Source organism: Sorex araneus, chromosome 5 (assembly GCF_027595985.1).
Source record: "Sorex araneus isolate mSorAra2 chromosome 5, mSorAra2.pri, whole genome shotgun sequence".
In the NCBI taxonomy this organism is placed as follows: domain Eukaryota; kingdom Metazoa; phylum Chordata; class Mammalia; order Eulipotyphla; family Soricidae; genus Sorex; species Sorex araneus.
The window spans coordinates 139,807,655-139,824,840 of record NC_073306.1 but is presented as its reverse complement, the minus strand read 5'-3'; the positions used below and the strand labels follow the sequence as shown (position 1 = coordinate 139,824,840).

Genomic DNA, 17,186 nt, shown 5'->3' with positions numbered 1-17,186 from the left:
TGTGGGAGAGCTGTGGCTCATCCGCTTCTTTCTGATTTTCCTCTAGAGTCAGTGACAGTGACGACTTAATCATGACAGAAAATGAAGTCGGGAAAATTGCTCTCCACATCGAGAAGGAGATGTTTAATCTGTTCCACGTTACAGATAATCGCTATAAGAGTAAATACCGCAGCATCATGTTCAACCTCAAGGACCCTAAGAACCAGGTGTGTGTCCCGTCCCGCGAAGGCCGAGGGCTCCGGGCCAGGAGGTGCCTACTTGCTTCCTGTGCAGCAGCAGCAGCAGCAGTCATTTGTGCCTGTGGGTGACAAGCGTGTCACCCTCACAGGACTGGCTGTGCCTTTGCCAGTGCTCCCTCCCCAGTAGCAAGGCTTGTGCCACCCATTGCCTCTGAAGTTCCTTCTCGAAGTGGCTGCGACTGACTGCCCTTCCCAAAGTGAGGTGTCTGCAGAGCGCCCCTTGAGCTGCCAGTGTGGGCTGTCTTGGATGACCGGGGCCACTCCCTCTCCGGCCTTGGCTGCTGGGGTAGGGGAGGAGCCATTGCTCATCCCCAGAGGGAGTGTCAGCTATTCGGCACCCTGCTGTGATTTCCATGTGTGTGTACACACACATACACACACACACACACACCCCACCCCTGCCCTCTAGGCTAAAGTCTCTCCACCTCTGTCCCCAACTCCACATTTGGCAGTAAGTCCTGGTTTGGCAGGTGGATTTTGGCAGAGATGGTACGACGGGGCCTGGAAGGCTGGCTCTGACCTCCCGGGGCCCCAGGCAGGACCTTGCTCCCTCTGCTCTGTGTCACCGCCACCGAGAGAGAAGACCTTGAGCGAGTGAACTGAGGATATTTGTCTTTTAGGGCCTCTTCCATCGTGTTCTGCGTGAAGAAATCTCTTTGGCAAAACTCGTGAGAATGAAACCAGAAGAACTTGTATCTAAGGAGCTTTCCACGTGGAAAGAGAAACCCACTAAAACCGTGAGTGCCGTCAGGGCCTGGAAGCGGTGCCGCACTGGCAGCGCCACAGCCACCGAGGTCACAGGGGCTTCCTTTCCCCAGCAGGTGACGGAGGCCCGGGCCAAGCTGCACAATGAAAGCAAGAAGACGGCTGCTAAGCAGGAGCCCCTGCCTGACATGGAGGACTCCCCGCCCGTGTCCGACTCGGACGTAAGTGGGGAGGGTGTGTGGGCGCCTGGGTGGGCGGCAGCCCTCCCCATGCCCCCGTCTGGCCTCTCCCCCGGCTCGGACCCCGGAAGCCAGAGTTGGCGGGAGGGAGGGCAAAGGCTCAGGAGCCTCTTGTTGTAGGAGCAGGAGGCAGCGCGCGCGCTCCCGGAGAGCACTGCAGCCCCCCTCCTCGACACGGTCAGCAGCATGCTCAGGGACACCACGAGCCAGCACCGCGCGCACCTCTTCGACCTCAACTGCAGAGTCTGCACAGGTGAGTGGCAGGCCTCCCGGTCAGCCCCCGTCCTCTCTAGCACCAGCAGCCCCTGGGACACTTCGGACTCCTGACGTCCCTGCTTCACATCCTCAGGTCAGGTTCTGTCCTCAGAAGATGAGCCAGCCCAGAAGAAGCCGAAAGTGCCAGCTGCCACCAAGAGGGAGGACACCAGGCCCAAGAGTGACGGACCACCCTCTGAGCCAGCCCTGAGCGAAAGGCCGCCCAGAGATGGCCCAGAGCCCGACCTGGAGAGGAAGCCCTTCCCTGCCCCTGAGGAGCCTGCGGAGGACGGGCCTCCTGAGCCCTGCGCCCCCGAGGGACCTGCCTGCCCGGCGCCAGGGGCGGGTGGGGTGCTCACGACGGTCACACTTTCAGGCCGGGACCCCAGGACTGCACCAAGTGTGTCATGCACAGTCACAGCCCCTGCCACAGCCCGCCCGGTGGAACCCCGACAGGACGTACTGAGGCCGCCTGTACCCTCCGTGACGGTGCCCAAGTCCATCCTGGCCAAGCCGTCCCCCTCTCCCGAGCCCAGATACCTCCTCCCAGTGCCACCGTCAGCGAGTATCGGGTGCGTGTTGCTACAGCCCCACCTGGACCCAAGAATCAGCTGCCTCTGCGCAGTGGTTTCCCTTCACCTGAGAGGTCTTCTGTCTGCAACAGTGTAGTTGCCGTGATTGGTTTGGGGGACCGGGCTGAGTGCATGCTTTGTGGGTTGGGCCCCAGATTGATCCTCAGAGTCGCGTGATCCCTTGAGCACTGCTCAGGTGTGATTCAGAGGCCAAAAAAAACAGACAGTAATAATCAAGTACTTAAACAGTAGCCTGCCAAAACCTGCAGGGATTCACTTCTACACCTGAGAAATGCATCGAGTAGAGAAATTTACTCTTATTTCTGTTTGGTCTTTTTTCCCAGTGTCTCTGAGACACCATCCCCGCCGGAAGGAGACACAGCTCTCTTTCTCTCTCGACTCAGCACCATTTGGAAAGGATTTATTAACATGCAAAGTGTAGCGAAATTCGTCACTAAGGCGTATCCTGTCTCTGGATGCTTTGATTATCTCAGCGAGGTCAGACCTGAGTGCTATGTGTGTGTGTCTGTGTCTGTCTGTGTGGGTTTTTTTTCTTTTCTTTTCTTTTTGGGTCACACCTGGCAATGCACAGGGGTTACTCCTGGCTCTGCACTCAGGAATTACCCCTGGTCGTGCTCAGGGGACCATATGGGATGCTGGGATTCGAACCCGGGTCGGCCGCGTGCAAGGCAAACGCCCTACCCGCTGTGCTATTGCTCCAGCCCCTGTGTGTGTGTTTTGATTATCTCAGCGAGGTCAGACCTGAGTGCTGTGTGTGTGTGTGTGCGCGCGTGTGAGTGAGGCCCCTAGCCACAGGGGTTCTCCTGACCCTGTGCTCTGGGTATCTACACGGATAAGCCCCCCTCAGGCAGTAGAAATTCCCGTGGGTGCCACCTGCACAATGGCAGAAGCTCAGATGAGGTAGTAGGCACCTAGGTCTCCGTCGCTGCTGTTTCGCAGCACGTCTGCTCACTGGCTGTGCTGCCAGGACACGGCTTGGTGGGTCAGTGAATGGCAAGGAGCCCTGGGGCTCCTCTGTCGCAGCTGAGCTGTCCCGTGTGTCTGGGGAGCCCTGGGTGTTAGGTGAGCCCCCATTACCTCTTCTCTAGAATTGATGGGTGGGACCCGCCAGGCTCTATCCCTCTCACTGGAGCCCTGACTGCAAGGTGATCTCGGGTGCCTTCTGTCTAGGACCTGCCTGACACGATTCACATTGGTGGGAGGATCGCACCGCGGACAGTCTGGGATTATGTCGGCAAACTCAGATCTTCCGTGTCCAAGGTATCTGCCGGCAGCCTGACGTCCACCTGCAGAATCAGCATCTGCAGCACCACTGGGGTGGGAGGGCCCTGAAATGCCCCTCCTTGGGGGCACAAGCCTCCCAGGCAGGCGTCCTGGTCAGTTCATCGCTGTCTGGCGTGGCTGTGATAGGGGGTAGCCACCCAGGGTGGGGCTGGTCTGTTGGCTCTGAGCTGTGGGAACAGGGCCCAGCTTAGAAGTCAAGGCCCTCCTGAGCGCTCGGGAGCTCTGTCATTCACAACCCATGTGTGATCGCACCTGACCGGCGCCTGCCTGTTTGTGTTGTAGGAGCTGTGTCTGATCCGCTTTCACCCCGCGACCGAGGAGGAGGAGGTGGCCTATATCTCTCTCTACTCCTATTTTAGCAGCCGCGGCCGCTTTGGCGTCGTGGCTAATAACAGCAGGCACGTCAAGGACCTCTACCTGATCCCACTGAGTGCCAAGGACCCCATTCCCTCCAAACTGTTACCCTTCGAGGGCCCAGGTAAGCCCTGCCTTCTGGGTGGAATGTGGCTGCTCGGAGCCAGAGTCCCGCCCACCACACCGAGTTCACTCAGCACCAGTGACTTCTCGGAAGGGGTTTGGGGGCTCCTGTGGCCCTGGAGAGCTAGGCTTGTGAGTGCTGGGGTGTAGCGCGACAGCACATCGTGGTCCCGCGGAGAGATTCACAGTACCCTCAGCCCATCCAGGGCTCAGTGGCCAGGCCGGCCTGTATCTGCCCTCGCCTGGACCCTCCCCCGAAGGAAGTCTTATTCTGAGTCCAGCTGGGAAGGAACACACACCCCGCCACCGCCGCTGTCCCCTCCACAAGGCAGAGGAGAGCTGGAGAGTCCTCAGCAGCAGAGGGGGCTTGTGCAGCGCAGAACCCCACCTGTGTTTCAGGGAGCCCAGAAGGAGCAGGGAAGTCGGTAGTGTCTAGAAGCCGTAGCCTTTCATTGACTCCCAGCTTTAATTCTCCTTGCAAAACAGTTTGTACTCACTCCTAAGGACCACTTGTGACTTCACACTCGGACAGTGGGTCTGGCCGGTGGGTGGGTGGCCTGTGGCAGTGCTGGGAGAAGGTGATGGGATTTTCCTGGGTGCCGATGCCAGATGGTGGGGGAGTTCCCTCCTTCCACATCTGCTGTGGGACGAGTCTTCGCTTCTGCCTTCTGTCCTTGAGCCCGTCGCCAGTCCCTTGCCGTGGCGCCCATAGCCCAGAGCTGCCCCTCGTGCCGAGCAGGGCTCCCTGGGCCCTGCCTTCCAGCGATGCCCGGGAAGGTCCAGGGCACTGTGGCTCCCTCGGTGGGGATGAACGTCCACTGGCACCATGTCAGAAGGGCCTGCAAGGCACACTCACAAGGTCATCTCTGCACACGCACACGCAGGATGGAGGCTGCTGGAGGGCAGCCCTGGGACTGTTCCCTGAGCGCCCAGATGCGGCAGAGCCCCTCCCTTCAGTGCGGAAACCGAGACTGCCATGCCTGGCCTCCGGCAGCCAGAGGGGCCCTTTCCTCCTCCCCCTGCTCCCCCACTCCTGAGACGACTGGACTGCTGGCCGAGGGAGCCGGGGGTGTCTACTTCCTGGCAGGCCTGGCCTGTACTGGGAGGAGCTGGGCTGCATGAGAGGCAGGTTTCAGTGCGGAGGTGCAGGGAAAAGAGGGCCACCAGGGCCTCCACGGTGAAGGTCAGAGGCTGCACAGGTGACCTTCCCTTACGCGGCGCCCCATGCAGAGTGAGGGTGTGGGGGCGGTGGGTGGGGCACACCACTTTCTGGAGCCTGAACCTCAGCGGGTTATCCAGTGGTCCTGCACTCGGGCCCCACACCAGACTGTCAGGCCCGTCCTTCTGGTGGCACTCAGCATTTCCACCAGCTGCCTGTCTGCATGTCCTGGTCCAATGGAGGTGGGGAGGCTGCTGGGCCTGTGGGTGGCTGGGCATGGACTGTCCCCCCACGCCAGTGGCTCTGTCCCGTGGATCCACTCCGCGTGGCCCCTGCAAAGCTGCATGGGCTGTGGCTGCCTGGCCCCTTGGCAGAGTGCCTGGAGGCTCTGCACACCTGCCCTGCAGCCAGAAGAGGACCCTACCCTGGCCGGCCGGCCAGCCAGCACACATCTGAGCTCATGTACCCAGTAAGTGGGCGTGGCCCCCAGGGCCTCATCTCCTGCCTCTCCAGTGGGAAGCCATGGATGGGCATAGCACAGTGCTCAGAGGGAGGGCGGGGCCAGGAGGTGGGCTGCTGGAGACGGCGTCACAGTGGACACAGGTCTCAGTTTGCCCAAAGCATTGGGTGGCGCAGACCAGCCCACCGCACGGCCTTGGCACGTCCCCACTGTCTTGATCCCGTGTAGACATGCTATTCCCATGTGGCTGCTTGTCAGCCCGCACGCATGGCCAGCCCGAGTCAGACGGGGAACCCCAGGTTGCTTGCCACCTGGTTGTCGCGGACTACAGAGCAGGGTGGCCTCGGCCAGGTCAGCACTGCAGGCCTGGGGCTCTTACCCCAGGAGGCCCACTCGGGCTGGACACTCGCCCATGCGCTTTCCAGCAGGACACCCCTAGCCCAGGGCCCCAGTACTCTGCAGACGCCCCATCCTCCCATGGGCTTGGGGGGCGTTGAGCCAGCCAGAGCCTGGGGTTCACCCAAGGGGCTCTGCCTCCACGGGCTGACGCCTGAAGTCTTCCCCCGAAAGCCTCCTGAGAGGAGGGAGTGCCACCAGGTAAGCAAGTGGGCCGTATCCGGACGCACATGCCCGTAGCTCCACGCACACTGGCCGAGCCTGAGCCAGACTCCCGGATGGAATGTACCACCGCCGCCCCTCAGATCAATAAAGCTCTTTCAGAGAACCTGCTCAGTGCTTGTTTGACTTGCACCTCTGCTAGCTGGGGCACCTGTGGCGGGTCCAGCTGTGAGGAAGCACCGACACCCCTGGGCTCGCTGCCTCTGCTGGTGCACGAGCCGCCACTGCTCCGGGCCCTTGATGAAGACAGGGCCACCCTGTGCCTCAGGGCCAGACCAGCCGAGCCTGGGCTCTGTACAGGTCTGGGGTGGAGAGCGAGACGCAGGAGAGCCCTGGGAGGGTGGGCGGTGGTGCGGCCCCATGCTCCCAGCCCTCTTCCACCTCCCCTGTCTGTCCCGCTAGATTCAGACCCTGAGAGGGTTTTCTCCCTTGAGTCCTTAGGCCAGGCGGACACTGCCCAGTCAGAATGGCCTGTCTCGCATGGCACTGCCCCCGCCGCCCCAAAGGCTGACTGCCGTCCCTGCGCTGCTTCGCCTGCCTCTGCTCTCCCCTTTTGTCTGGGGCTGGCAGGCTGGTGCCGCGCACTTCCCTGGGTGTGTGTGCTGGCTTGGCTGGGCCGCACCTCACCCCTGCTCTTTGAGTGATGTCCCTCAGAGGGGTGGCGCCTTGCCTCTGGTAGAGGGGCTGAGCCCCGCCTCCTTTGGCCTCTTCAGTCCTTACAAGCCACCCCCTCTGGGTAATGTGAAACCCAGCCTCTCCCGCCCCTCTGCCAAGGCCATGCTCAAGTCAAGAACTGCCCTGAACTTGGCTTCCTAAGGGCCTCTCGTAGCCATGGAGCCAGGGCAGGCATGCAGGGTGCCCCTGGAGGGGAATGTGCCGCCGACCCAGGGCCTGGCCGGCACTGGCCCAGGACTGGCCCGTCCTTGTGCCTGGCCATGTGGGTGGCGGTGGATGGCACACTGCCACTGCCAGGACCACACCCAGTTGTCCAGGCTGAATGCAGCTCCCCCCAACAGCCGCTTGGCCAGCCTCTGGGGGAGGGGCACTGCACACCTGCCTGTAGGACAGGGTCTGCCACTGGCCTTGTGTCTACTGACCGCCCGCAGACTGCACGTAGAGCACTGTGCTGCAGAGACCCTCATTCAGGTGCCTGCCTTTGCACACTAGAAGGAATCCAGAGCCCCACACACACTCCCCCTCTGCCCAGCTCCCTTCAGCGCGACGTCCGAGAAGTCTGCTGCCCCTCCAGCCTTGTCTTCTTTCCCTGAGGCCCTTACGCTGCCCAAGTGTTTCTGAAACGCAGGGCCAGGGGTGCTGTGGGAAACATGCTCCATGGAGCCTCGGTTCAGAGGCCCCTGTGCAGCTGGGCTCACTGCTCAGCCCCCTTCCCCCTGCCCTGGGCTGGGACTCGTTTGGGTGGGAGCACCAGCACCCTTGACTCAGCCTAGCCGCAGCCTAGCTGGGGTTTCTGCAGAGTAGAGCCTGTCTGTACAGACGTGCCGTGCTCCAAGCCCTTGTGTGATACGTATGGTGGATTGGCGCCTGGAGGCTCATGCATATGGGCCTGGGATGTTCAAGAGCTCTTGATGAGTTTTCATGGTGGGAAACCTGAGCGATTTGGCCATTATCATCTCTTGCCCCTTTTCGTGTCCAAGGCTGGGGTGGTGTGTGTCGCTCTCAAAATTCTAGCAGCTGTCAAGACTGAGCTCTAGGGTTAGCCCCCAGCCAAATCCTTCATATCCGCGTGTTTAGTGCTGTCATTGTCCCCGGCGGGCTGGGGCTCTGGCTCCCTGCCAGGTAGTCGGAGGCTGAGGGGCAGCTTTGTGGGTGGGCAGGAGGGTGGGAGCCGCTGCCGTCGCCTCTGCACCGTCCCTCCAGCTAGTCCGTGCAGGAAGTGCCGGTGCCTTGGGACGAAGGCTGGGTGGAAGGCTTGTCCACTGGGATGGGCACCCAGTGAGCTCACAGTGAACCTGAGGCAGCCCAAGAACTGACTCCTTGTCGCTCTGATTGTAGCTGTGAGAACTCGCCTGCGTGGCCACACGGAGCACTGAGCTCAGAGTCTAAGGGGCACACGTCTTCTGTCTTTCAGGTCTGGAGTCACCACGGCCAAACCTCATCCTCGGGCTCGTGATATGTCAGAAGCTCAAGCGTCCTGCCGGCGCCGCAGAGCTGGAGAAGCCAGAGGAGAAGCGGGCCCGTCCGCCCGCCGCGGAGGAGCTGGACGCCCCCGCCTACCCCCGGCCGCCCCTGGCACCTCAGCCCGAGAAGAAGCCCCCGAAGTATCAGCTCTGTTCTGGGGACCCAGTGGCCAGCACCACGCCTCCAGGCTCACCTCCTCCTCCACCCCCGCTCCCGGAACCCCCAGCGCCGCCCACCTCAGCGTCTGTGTTAAAAATACTGTCATCACTCAAATCCAGTCCCTCCAGCACCGTCAGCCCTGCAGCCTCCTCGCCAGTGGCCACGGCAGCCACGGCCACTGTCACCTCCTCCTCCTCCTCCACAGCCAAGACAGCCTCGCCCCTCGAGCACATCCTGCAGACCCTCTTTGGGAAGAAGAAGACCTTCGACCCTCCCGCCCAGGAGCCCGCAGAGGCCGCCCCCGCGCCCCTGCATGACCCCAAAGGTCTGCCTGACAGCGGGCTGTCTGCGGCGCCCCTGCTCGACCCCATTGTCCAGCAGTTCGGCCAGTACTCTAAGGAGAAGGCCCTGGAGGAGGAGGAGGACGACAGGCCCTACGACCCCGAGGAGGAGTACGGGCCCGAGCGTGCCTTCGCTGCACAGCTGAGCGAGAGGAGGAACCCGGACCCGGGACCGGAGGAGGAGGTGGAGGAGCGGGAGGAGGTGGCATATGACCCTGAGGACGAGACAATTTTAGAAGAGGCCAAAGTCACCATCGACGACCTACCCAACAGGATGTGTGGCGACGCCAAGGGTCCCGCGGCCTCCGTGGCGGCCGCGCCGTCCCTGGTGGAGCAGCAGAAGATGATCGAGGAGCTCACGAAGCAGATCGAGGAGCAGAAGAGACAGGTGGAGGAGCAGGAGGAGGCCCTGCGGCAGCAGCGCGCGGCCGTCGGGGTCTCCATGGCCCACTTCTCCGTGTCTGACGCGCTCATGTCACCGCCGCCCAAGTCAGGGCTCCCCAAGGCCGAGGTGTTTGCACAGGAGCCGTCCCCGGCCGGCCGGCCCTCCGTGCTCCCCGCAGCCACACCGGCAGCAGGCCCGGGCTCCGAGCCCCGGCCCAGCCGGGACCCCCGGCAGGCACGGCGACTGGCTGCTGAGAGCAGCGACGGAGAGACTGTTCCGAAGCCTCCGGCCAGAGAAGCACCCGTGTCGTCCGCAGCCCCCACGGGGGCCGCAGAGCCACCGGGGTCCACGGCCTGGGCTCCCGCGGAGGACACGCTGCTGCCCGCCCCGCAGGACGTGCCTGCCTGCAGCCACCCCGAGGGCCTCGGCCCAGCGCCCGGGGACGGTACAGTCAGGCCTGCCCGGAAGGTGCTGCTGCCCACGCCCCCCAGCACGGCCTTTGCCCCCCACTTTTCCGTGCAGAGCGATGGGCAGAGCATGCACGCGCCCCCAGGCAGGGAGCCTCTCCCTGGCCCCGGGTTCCCAGCACAGGAGCCCATGAGCGGCTCGTCCCCCTACGAGGGGCCTGCAGGTGCTGAGTGGGCCGACGGCGAGGGGCTGCGTGCTGCCAACAACGCGGATGGGTCTCCCGCGTTCCCCCCGCCCGGACAGAAAGTGGGGGTCCCTCCGCCCCCATTTCAGGGCCAGCGTGAAGCCGCCCCGCGTGCGTTTGGAATGTCAGGACTTCACGGCCCCAATTTCCCTGGGCCCAGGGGCCCTGTCCCCCCATTTGCTGAGGAAAACATGGCTTCTGGCACTGAGGGTCCCCGCGGGCCACCACCTACCAGGTTTGGGGCACAGAAGGGGCCCATCCCTTCCTTGTTCTCAGGGCAGCATGGACCACCCCCTCCCTACGGGGACAACAGAGGCCCCTCACCCTCGTACCTGGGGGGTCCCCGAGGCGCCGCTCCGGCTCAGTTCGAAGAACACCAGGACCCCCATGGGGAGAAGCTGGAATTCCAAGATGACCCCTACGGGGAGATTGCCGGGCCACCTGCCCAGTTTGAAGGACCGGAGCATGCCCAGTTCCTGGGGGCTCGGGGCCCCACGCCTTTCCAGTTCGGGGGCCAACGGCGGCCCCTGCTGTCTCAGTTCAAGGGGCCCCGAGGAGGCCCCCCTCCCTCTCAGTTCGGAGGTCAGAGAGGGCCACCCCCTGGTCATTTCGTGGGCCCCCGGGGGCCGCATCCAGCTCCCTTTGAAGCCACCCGCGGCCCCCATCCCGGTCAGTTTGAAGGACCCAGAGGCCAGGCACCAAACTTCATGCCGGGACCCAGGGGCCTGCAGCCACAGCAGTTTGAAGAGCAAAGGGTCAATTCGCCACCTCGGTTCACCTCCAGTCAGCGGGCGCCTGCACCCCTTCCCTTCGGGGGGCCCAGGGGCGCCACTCCCTTCTCCGACAAGGGTGAGCCCGCACCTCCCCGTTTTCACTTCCAGGGCCAGGCTGCACCGGCGGGGAAGCTCCCACCCCGGCCCCTGCTGGAGCTCCCCAGCCACCCGCCACACCGCAAGGACCGCTGGGACGAGGGGGGCCCGGCCCCGGGCCTGCCGCCCGGCCCACTGGGGCCCGGGCCCGAGGCCGATGCACAGTGGGCCTCTCCCGACTTCCGAGAGGGCAAAGGCCACGAGTACCGCAGCGGCAGCTTCGAGGCCCGGCCCAGGGAGCGCTTTGAGACCGGGCCCAAGGAGAAGGCGGCGGACGAGGCCGAGGCCTCACAGCCCGACAGTCGGCAGGGCCGCGCCTTCGAGGAACGCAGGCGGGAGCGGGAACGCGGCAGGAACTGGAGCCGAGAGAGGGACTGGGACCGGGGCCGCGAGTGGGACAAGGGCCGGGAGCGCAGCGCCGGCCGGGACAAGGACCGGGAGTGGGACAAGGGCCGGGAGCGCAGTGCCGGCCGGGACAAGGACCGGGAGTGGGAGCGCAGCCGGGAGCGCAGCCGCAACCGCGAGAGGGAGCGGGAGCGCCGGCGGGACCGCGGCCGGTCCCGCAGCAGAGACCGCGACCGGGACAAGGGCCGAGAGAGGGGCCGAGAGCGCAAGGACCGGAGCAGGAGCAGGGACCGAGCGCGGGAGCTCAAGGCCGACGCCCCGCGCGCCGACGTGGCCGCCCAGAGCTAGGGGCCCCCGGCCATGGCTACGAACTTCAATGCAGAATAGAATATTCTGGACCGCAGAAATTACTGTAATTTTGTGTATGATGGTTTCTTACGAAATTTCACGTCTTTACAATTCTGATGCTTTTTTAAGAAAAAATAGAAACTTACTCTTTCCATTTAAAATGACCGAAATGGGAAGCGCCTACAGAAGCACATTGCTCACTGTACAGCGTCTGCAGTGACCTGGCTCCACCCGCTAGGGACCCTCGCTCTTCCCCACCTGGCCCCTCCCTCCAGGTTTCTTTGTCCCCAAAGCTGCTTTTCAGGTAGGAAGTTCCTCTTCTCTGCAGGAAATGAGGGGCCTGAAAAGCCACTTGCCTTTGTCAGAAATTTGAATTGCAAATTTCAGCCTAGAAACAAACAAACAAAGGCAGTTTCTCAGTTTTGCTCAGTTTTATATAGCTCGCGCCTTAAATCTTTTTTTTTTCTTCCCTGAAACATGGTTAAAGCAACATCTGCCCCAGTAGAAACTACTGCATTTTAAATAAAAATGTATTTTAAAAAATGTTAAAACTTACCAGCCACAGAGACAGTCGAAGAAGACAGCAATCACGTGTCTGGGTCCCGGACTGCGGGTGACTGGGGGCCTCTGCTGTGGAGACTGACCGGTGAGCGGTGAGGGTGGCTCACCCACCACGGAGGCAAAAGCTTTTCACTGTGAAGCGCTTCTGGCCATGAGTTTTTCAAGTACTTCTGAAGTGTGAAATAGAGAAAACCTAATTTATTTGACTGTACAAATCCACTTTGATAATTTTTTTATATTTTCATAAACTTTTGCAAATATAAAATTAGAGAATTTTATTTGTTCTTTGGAGTCTCCTCCACGTATGTCACTACAGGTTCCCCTTCCGAGCACACACGTTCTGTTGTGGCGTCATCGAGAACACTGCGTTTGGGCAGTCGGAGGCAGAAGCCACCAGGCAGTGGTCCAGGGGCACTGCAGTGGTGTCCAGCTCAGCATCTGACATGAGGCGAAGGCTTCCGACTTGTCAAACGTGTGTTTCTAATTTAAATACACAAATGTAAAAATCAAGAGTGTTTCTTTAGGTTGACTTGATAGACATTTCTGTAAATTGTATTTTATATTGCAAAGTATTATATCACTGTACATTAAGAGATGGAACTTCATAGGTTTTGTTACTTGAAGTAGAATAAACACCGAGAAGGCTTTGCCTCTGCCTCCTCCTTCCTCCTTCCTTCCAGCTGTGCCTGAGGAGCCTGGGGGGACTTGCCCCTCCCCATCCCTGCGCTAGACTTAGAGGAGCAGCATGTGGCAGGCAGCCGTGCAGGGCGCCCACACTTGAACCCACCCCAGGTGTCACACAGCTCGCTTCTAGTGCCAGGTCCCTCTTACCCAGCAAGCGTAAGCCCCCCAAAGATTAGGGTCATCTTGTCCCATTCCCAGCTGGGCGGGATCTTTCGCAGGCTCCAGAAATGGGGATGAGGGGGGTGGGCGGATGGCCCTCTGCCAGGACAGAGCGAGCCTGTCACCAAGGTCCAACGGCCCACGAGTCCCTGGAGTCTCGTATCCCCTCCAGCGCCGGCCGGCCTGCAGACTGCGTCCAGCTCATGCCAGCGGGCCCCGAGCTAGAATGGCCGCCCCCCTGCCCCCATCTCCCAGCCACAGCCTTACCCCTGTCAGCACCTCGCCTTATGGAAGACGCCCGTCAGGGCCAGGGGTCAAGTACAGATTTCAAAATGCCCACATCCAGGGGGAGAGTGCACGGCCTCCTGCCACAGGCCGAGGGCCCACTCCCGCCACAGTTCTGGGACGCACTGTGCTCCCCTTGCTCCCATGCGCCTTGTGCTCCCCATGCCCCCGTGTCCCCCGTGCCCTCCCCGTGTCCCCCTTGCCCACGTGGCCCCGTGGCCCTCGTGTCCACGTGCCCCCGTGTCCCCTGTGTTCCGTGTCCCCTGTGTCCCCTATGCCCCCGTGTCCCCTGTGCCCCTTGTTCTCCCATGCTTCCTGTGCTCCCTGTGTTCCCTCGCTCTCCGTGCTCCTTGTGTTCCTTGTGCTCCCTTGCTTCATGTTTCTGGCTTGGTGGAGGGACCCAAACTGTCTCCCGGCAGGTCTGAGCTCCAGCAGTCGTACCTCCATACCAAGCATGTCCTCCCTGCAGGAACCGGGGGACTCTGACAGGTGCTCCAGGAGGCCCCCGACACTCCTGAACCTGGCCCCTGACAGACAGCTGGTGCAGCCCCTTCTGGGCCACTGATGCCCTGCCCTGAGGACCAGCGCTGGGAGCTGGCAGAGGCCCTTCCCAGCCCAGTGAACCCGCGGGCATGTGCATCCAGACCCGCCTGCTGCTGGGTCCATGCCACCACAGAGCGTCCTCGGGCGCCCTTGTCTCCGGCCTGAGCTCACCCGTCACTGCTGTGCATTGCCTCAGCTCTCAGCCTCTGCTCCTCTGGCTTGCTTTGCCCGTTCTCTTGATCTCAGAGAACCAGCTTATACTTTCACTGGTTCTGGGCTTGGGCCACATCCTGCAGCGCTCAGGGGCTACTCCTGGCTCTGTGCTCAGCGATCGTACTGGTGGTCCCAGGGATCCAACTGGGGCTCGGCCCCGGGCAAGGCGAGCGCCTTCCCTGCTGTCCTCTTTCCAGCTGTGACTTTGTCCTAGTAACTCTGTGCTGGCCCATGTCATGGAGCCTTTGGGTGGTCCCTACACTGTTCTGCTTCCCTGACTTCAGCTATATCCATCTGGCTCACAGTGGGGGCTGTGGAGCCCCCAAGTGCTTTAGCTCCTCCTGCCGGGACGGCTGTCTTCAGAACATGGTGTCTCATTTCCCGGGGCCTCTCTGAGTCCCGATGTGCAGGGGCTGCCTTTCTGGGGCCTTTCCAGCTACACCTGCTTTGTAATGGGACACGCCCTTTGGCTGAAGGACGGAGAGCCTGCCGGCTGCGCACCGTGGCCCGGAAACTCCCTGGCAGCTGCTCGCTACACGTGCTCCAAGGAGGACGGGCCCCAGTGTCACGTCTGAGCAATGCTTGCTCGAGTCCACTGAGGCCACGAGGCTCCTGCCTGCAGCTCTGCTGGGACCACCCTAGCCCACCCCGTGAAGCTCCTGCCTCCCCTGCTACGGCTTAGCCCACATTCAGACTGCCCAGTCAGCGACTTCTCCTATGGCCTATGGCCTGCCAGCATCTCCACCATGGAGACCTGGGAGTGAGGCAGGGCCTGCCCGGCCTGACCCTCACCTCGATGCCTGCTGTCATCCTCTGTCCTCCGCCGACTCTCTTGCACTTGTGCTTCTGATTGAGGTGGATTAAGTTTCCAGGCTTTGTGGTTTTGTAATTCTTACAATAATTAGAAATTGGGGGCCAGGCCTTCCTCCTGGGATTACTCTGGGTGACTTGGGACTGTATGAGGTGCAGGGACTGGGCTCAGGTCGGCTGCATGCCAGGCAAGCACCCCACTCCCTCTACGACTAATCCAGTCCCTACTATTGTAGTATTTTGTTTGGGGCCACACCCAGTGATGCTCAGATAACTCCTGGCTCTGTGCTCAGGAATTACTCCCAGCATTGTTCAGGGGGCCATATGGAATGCCAGGAATCAAACCTGGGCTGGCCATGTGCAAGGCAAGCGCCCACCCCATGGTCCTATGTCTCCAACCCCTACACTTGGAAATGATTTTACTCATTGGCTCTTCGACTTTTTTCTTCCCAGGTCCCCCACCCCAGGGCTTTGAGCTGCGGTTGGATTCTCCTATCCCAGGATCCCTCTCAGATCCACTCCTGTGCTTCACATTAACTCCACGTTAGCGTCCTCGAGGCTTCTCAGCTCACGCAGTCCAGCCAGGCTTTGCTTCCAAAGACTTGCTGTTGAGGCTCAGGCATGAGCGTGCCCGTGCGTGCAGCATCGGAGCTGTGTGCGGACAAGTGACCTTCACACATACATGCAGGCGTAGGGTTCACATGCCTGCATGGCTGTGATATGCATGTGTGAATGCATTGCATGCCTATAGGAGTGCATCTTGCACCCAGCGGACTGTAGCTATGGGCATGCATGACTGTAACTGCATATGAGTGCAACTGATACTTGTAAAGTGCAATTGTGCACATGGATGGATGTAGCAGTGCAAAGTGTGGGCATTGCTCCAGGGTACATGTATGACCACAGCTGTGCACGTGCATGAGTGTGACATGGCTATGAACAGCTCTCCTTGTACAATACATGGGGATAGTTGTATGCATGCACGCATGCATGGTGTACTGCCCACATTCCTGAGAGGAGTGTATGGTGTGAGTGTTGCTCTGTCCAGTAGAATTGTGGCTATACCCAAATGTGATCTTCCTGCCCTTGAGTCTGAGTGTAGCTTGTGCATGTGAGTGTCCCTGGATGTATGCATGGGGACGAATGCAGCCTGTGGGTATATCTGGGTGTTTCTGCGGAGAGCTGTGTGCTTCAAGGAGCATGCTGTGTCCATGCATGAGTGTAGTTGTATATATGCCTGAGTGCAGCTGTGTGCAGCCATGTGTAGTTATGAGCATACATGAGGGTAGCTGTGCCGTGCATGCATGTAGTTGTGTATATGTGTGGCTGTGTACACAAGCAAATCTGGCTGTATGCATGTGTATGCAACTGTGTCTCTATCACTGTGGCTGTGTCCGTGCATGAGTGTGGCTGTGCCTGAGCGTGAGTGTGGCTGTGTCTGTGCATGAGTGTGACTGTGTATATATGTGAGTGTGACTGTGTATATGACTGTGGCTGTGTCCGTGCACAAGTGTGGCTGTGTCCGTGCATGAGTGTGACTGTGTATATGAGTGTGGCTGTGTCCATGCACGAGTGTGGCTGTGTCAGTGCATGAGTGTGACTGTGTATATGAGTATGACTATGTATATATGTGAGTGTGACTGTGTATATGAGTGTGACTGTGTATATGAGTGTGGCTGTGTCCATGCATAAGTGTGGCTGTGCCTGAGCGTGAGTGTGGCTGTATTCATGCACAAGTGTGGCTGTGTCCATGCATGAGTGTGACTGTGTCCATGCACGAGTGTGGCTGTGTCCATGCACGAGTATGAATGCCCGAGCATGAATTGAATGTGACTGTGGCTGTGCACAAGTGTGACTGTGTATATACGTGAGTGTGGCTCTGTCCGTGCATAAGTGTGGCTGTGTATATATGTGAGTGTGGCTGTGTCCGGGCACGAGCGTGGCTGTGCCTGAGCATGAGGGTGAGTGTGGATATATGTGAGTGTGGCTGTGTCTGCTGGTCATTCCGCTGCTTTCCGGATCACAGGTACTGGACATGTAGGAACTCGCTCGCGTCTACACCCGCCTGATGTCCAGGGAGAACTGCTTCTCCCTGCCCCCAGCTAAGCCGCCTTCCTAGTGTCCTGTTTGTTTTTCTTTTTTTTTCAGATTAGGGCTTCCCTGTGCTGTGATATGTCCTCCATCTCAGTCTCTTGGAAGGACGTGTGTCCCCGCTCTTCGTCACAGTGTGGGTGTGCAGGTGGACACGGAGTCCCACTAGCCCCAGTCTGGCATTTCTGCTCGCGTCTCCCCCCACAGCGTGGCCAGGTTCTCAGCACTCACCTCTGCTTCCTGCTGGGGGAACAGCCCACTTGGGGAAGGGCCTCACTTCCCACAACAGTGTCCAGGCCAGTCTGCCCCGAGCAGCCCTCTGCCAGCAGGAATATTGCTGGCGATGCGAGGAAGGTGCAGCCCAGGGAGACAGAATGTGTTGGCAGACAGGCCAGCCACCACAACCCGGTACAGGGCCTCAGCCCTGGCCTGTCTCCACAAGCTGGAGTGTCTTCCTAAGGCAGCAGCTGTCCTGGCCCCTCTGCGGTCTGCCCCTCCCTGCATCTCCTTAACCCCGCCCATGGCACTGGAGACGCACCCCTATGTCGAGTCTGTCTCTGCGGTGCTTCCGTG

General features: G+C 60.6%; 1 protein-coding gene across 5 annotated transcripts in view; it reads left to right on the top strand.

Annotated features, from left to right (window-relative positions):
• DIDO1 (death inducer-obliterator 1) overlaps nt 1-12,477 on the top strand; it is a 43,926-nt gene extending 31,449 nt beyond the window's left edge. For 4 of the 5 annotated variants that reach the window (XM_055140645.1, XM_055140643.1, XM_055140644.1 and 1 more), the window contains exons 9-17: nt 47-206; nt 860-976; nt 1,058-1,165; nt 1,304-1,436; nt 1,533-2,010; nt 2,355-2,508; nt 3,202-3,291; nt 3,598-3,793; nt 8,119-12,477. In XM_055140645.1, coding sequence (XP_054996620.1) covers nt 47-206; nt 860-976; nt 1,058-1,165; nt 1,304-1,436; nt 1,533-2,010; nt 2,355-2,508; nt 3,202-3,291; nt 3,598-3,793; nt 8,119-11,267 — 4,585 coding nt within the window. In that variant the 3' untranslated portion in view covers nt 11,268-12,477. The remainder of the gene's footprint in view (nt 1-46; nt 207-859; nt 977-1,057; nt 1,166-1,303; nt 1,437-1,532; nt 2,011-2,354; nt 2,509-3,201; nt 3,292-3,597; nt 3,794-8,118) is intronic. The other variant, XM_055140646.1, reaches the window with a different exon arrangement.
• The last annotated feature ends 4,709 nt before the right edge of the window (nt 12,478-17,186 follow it).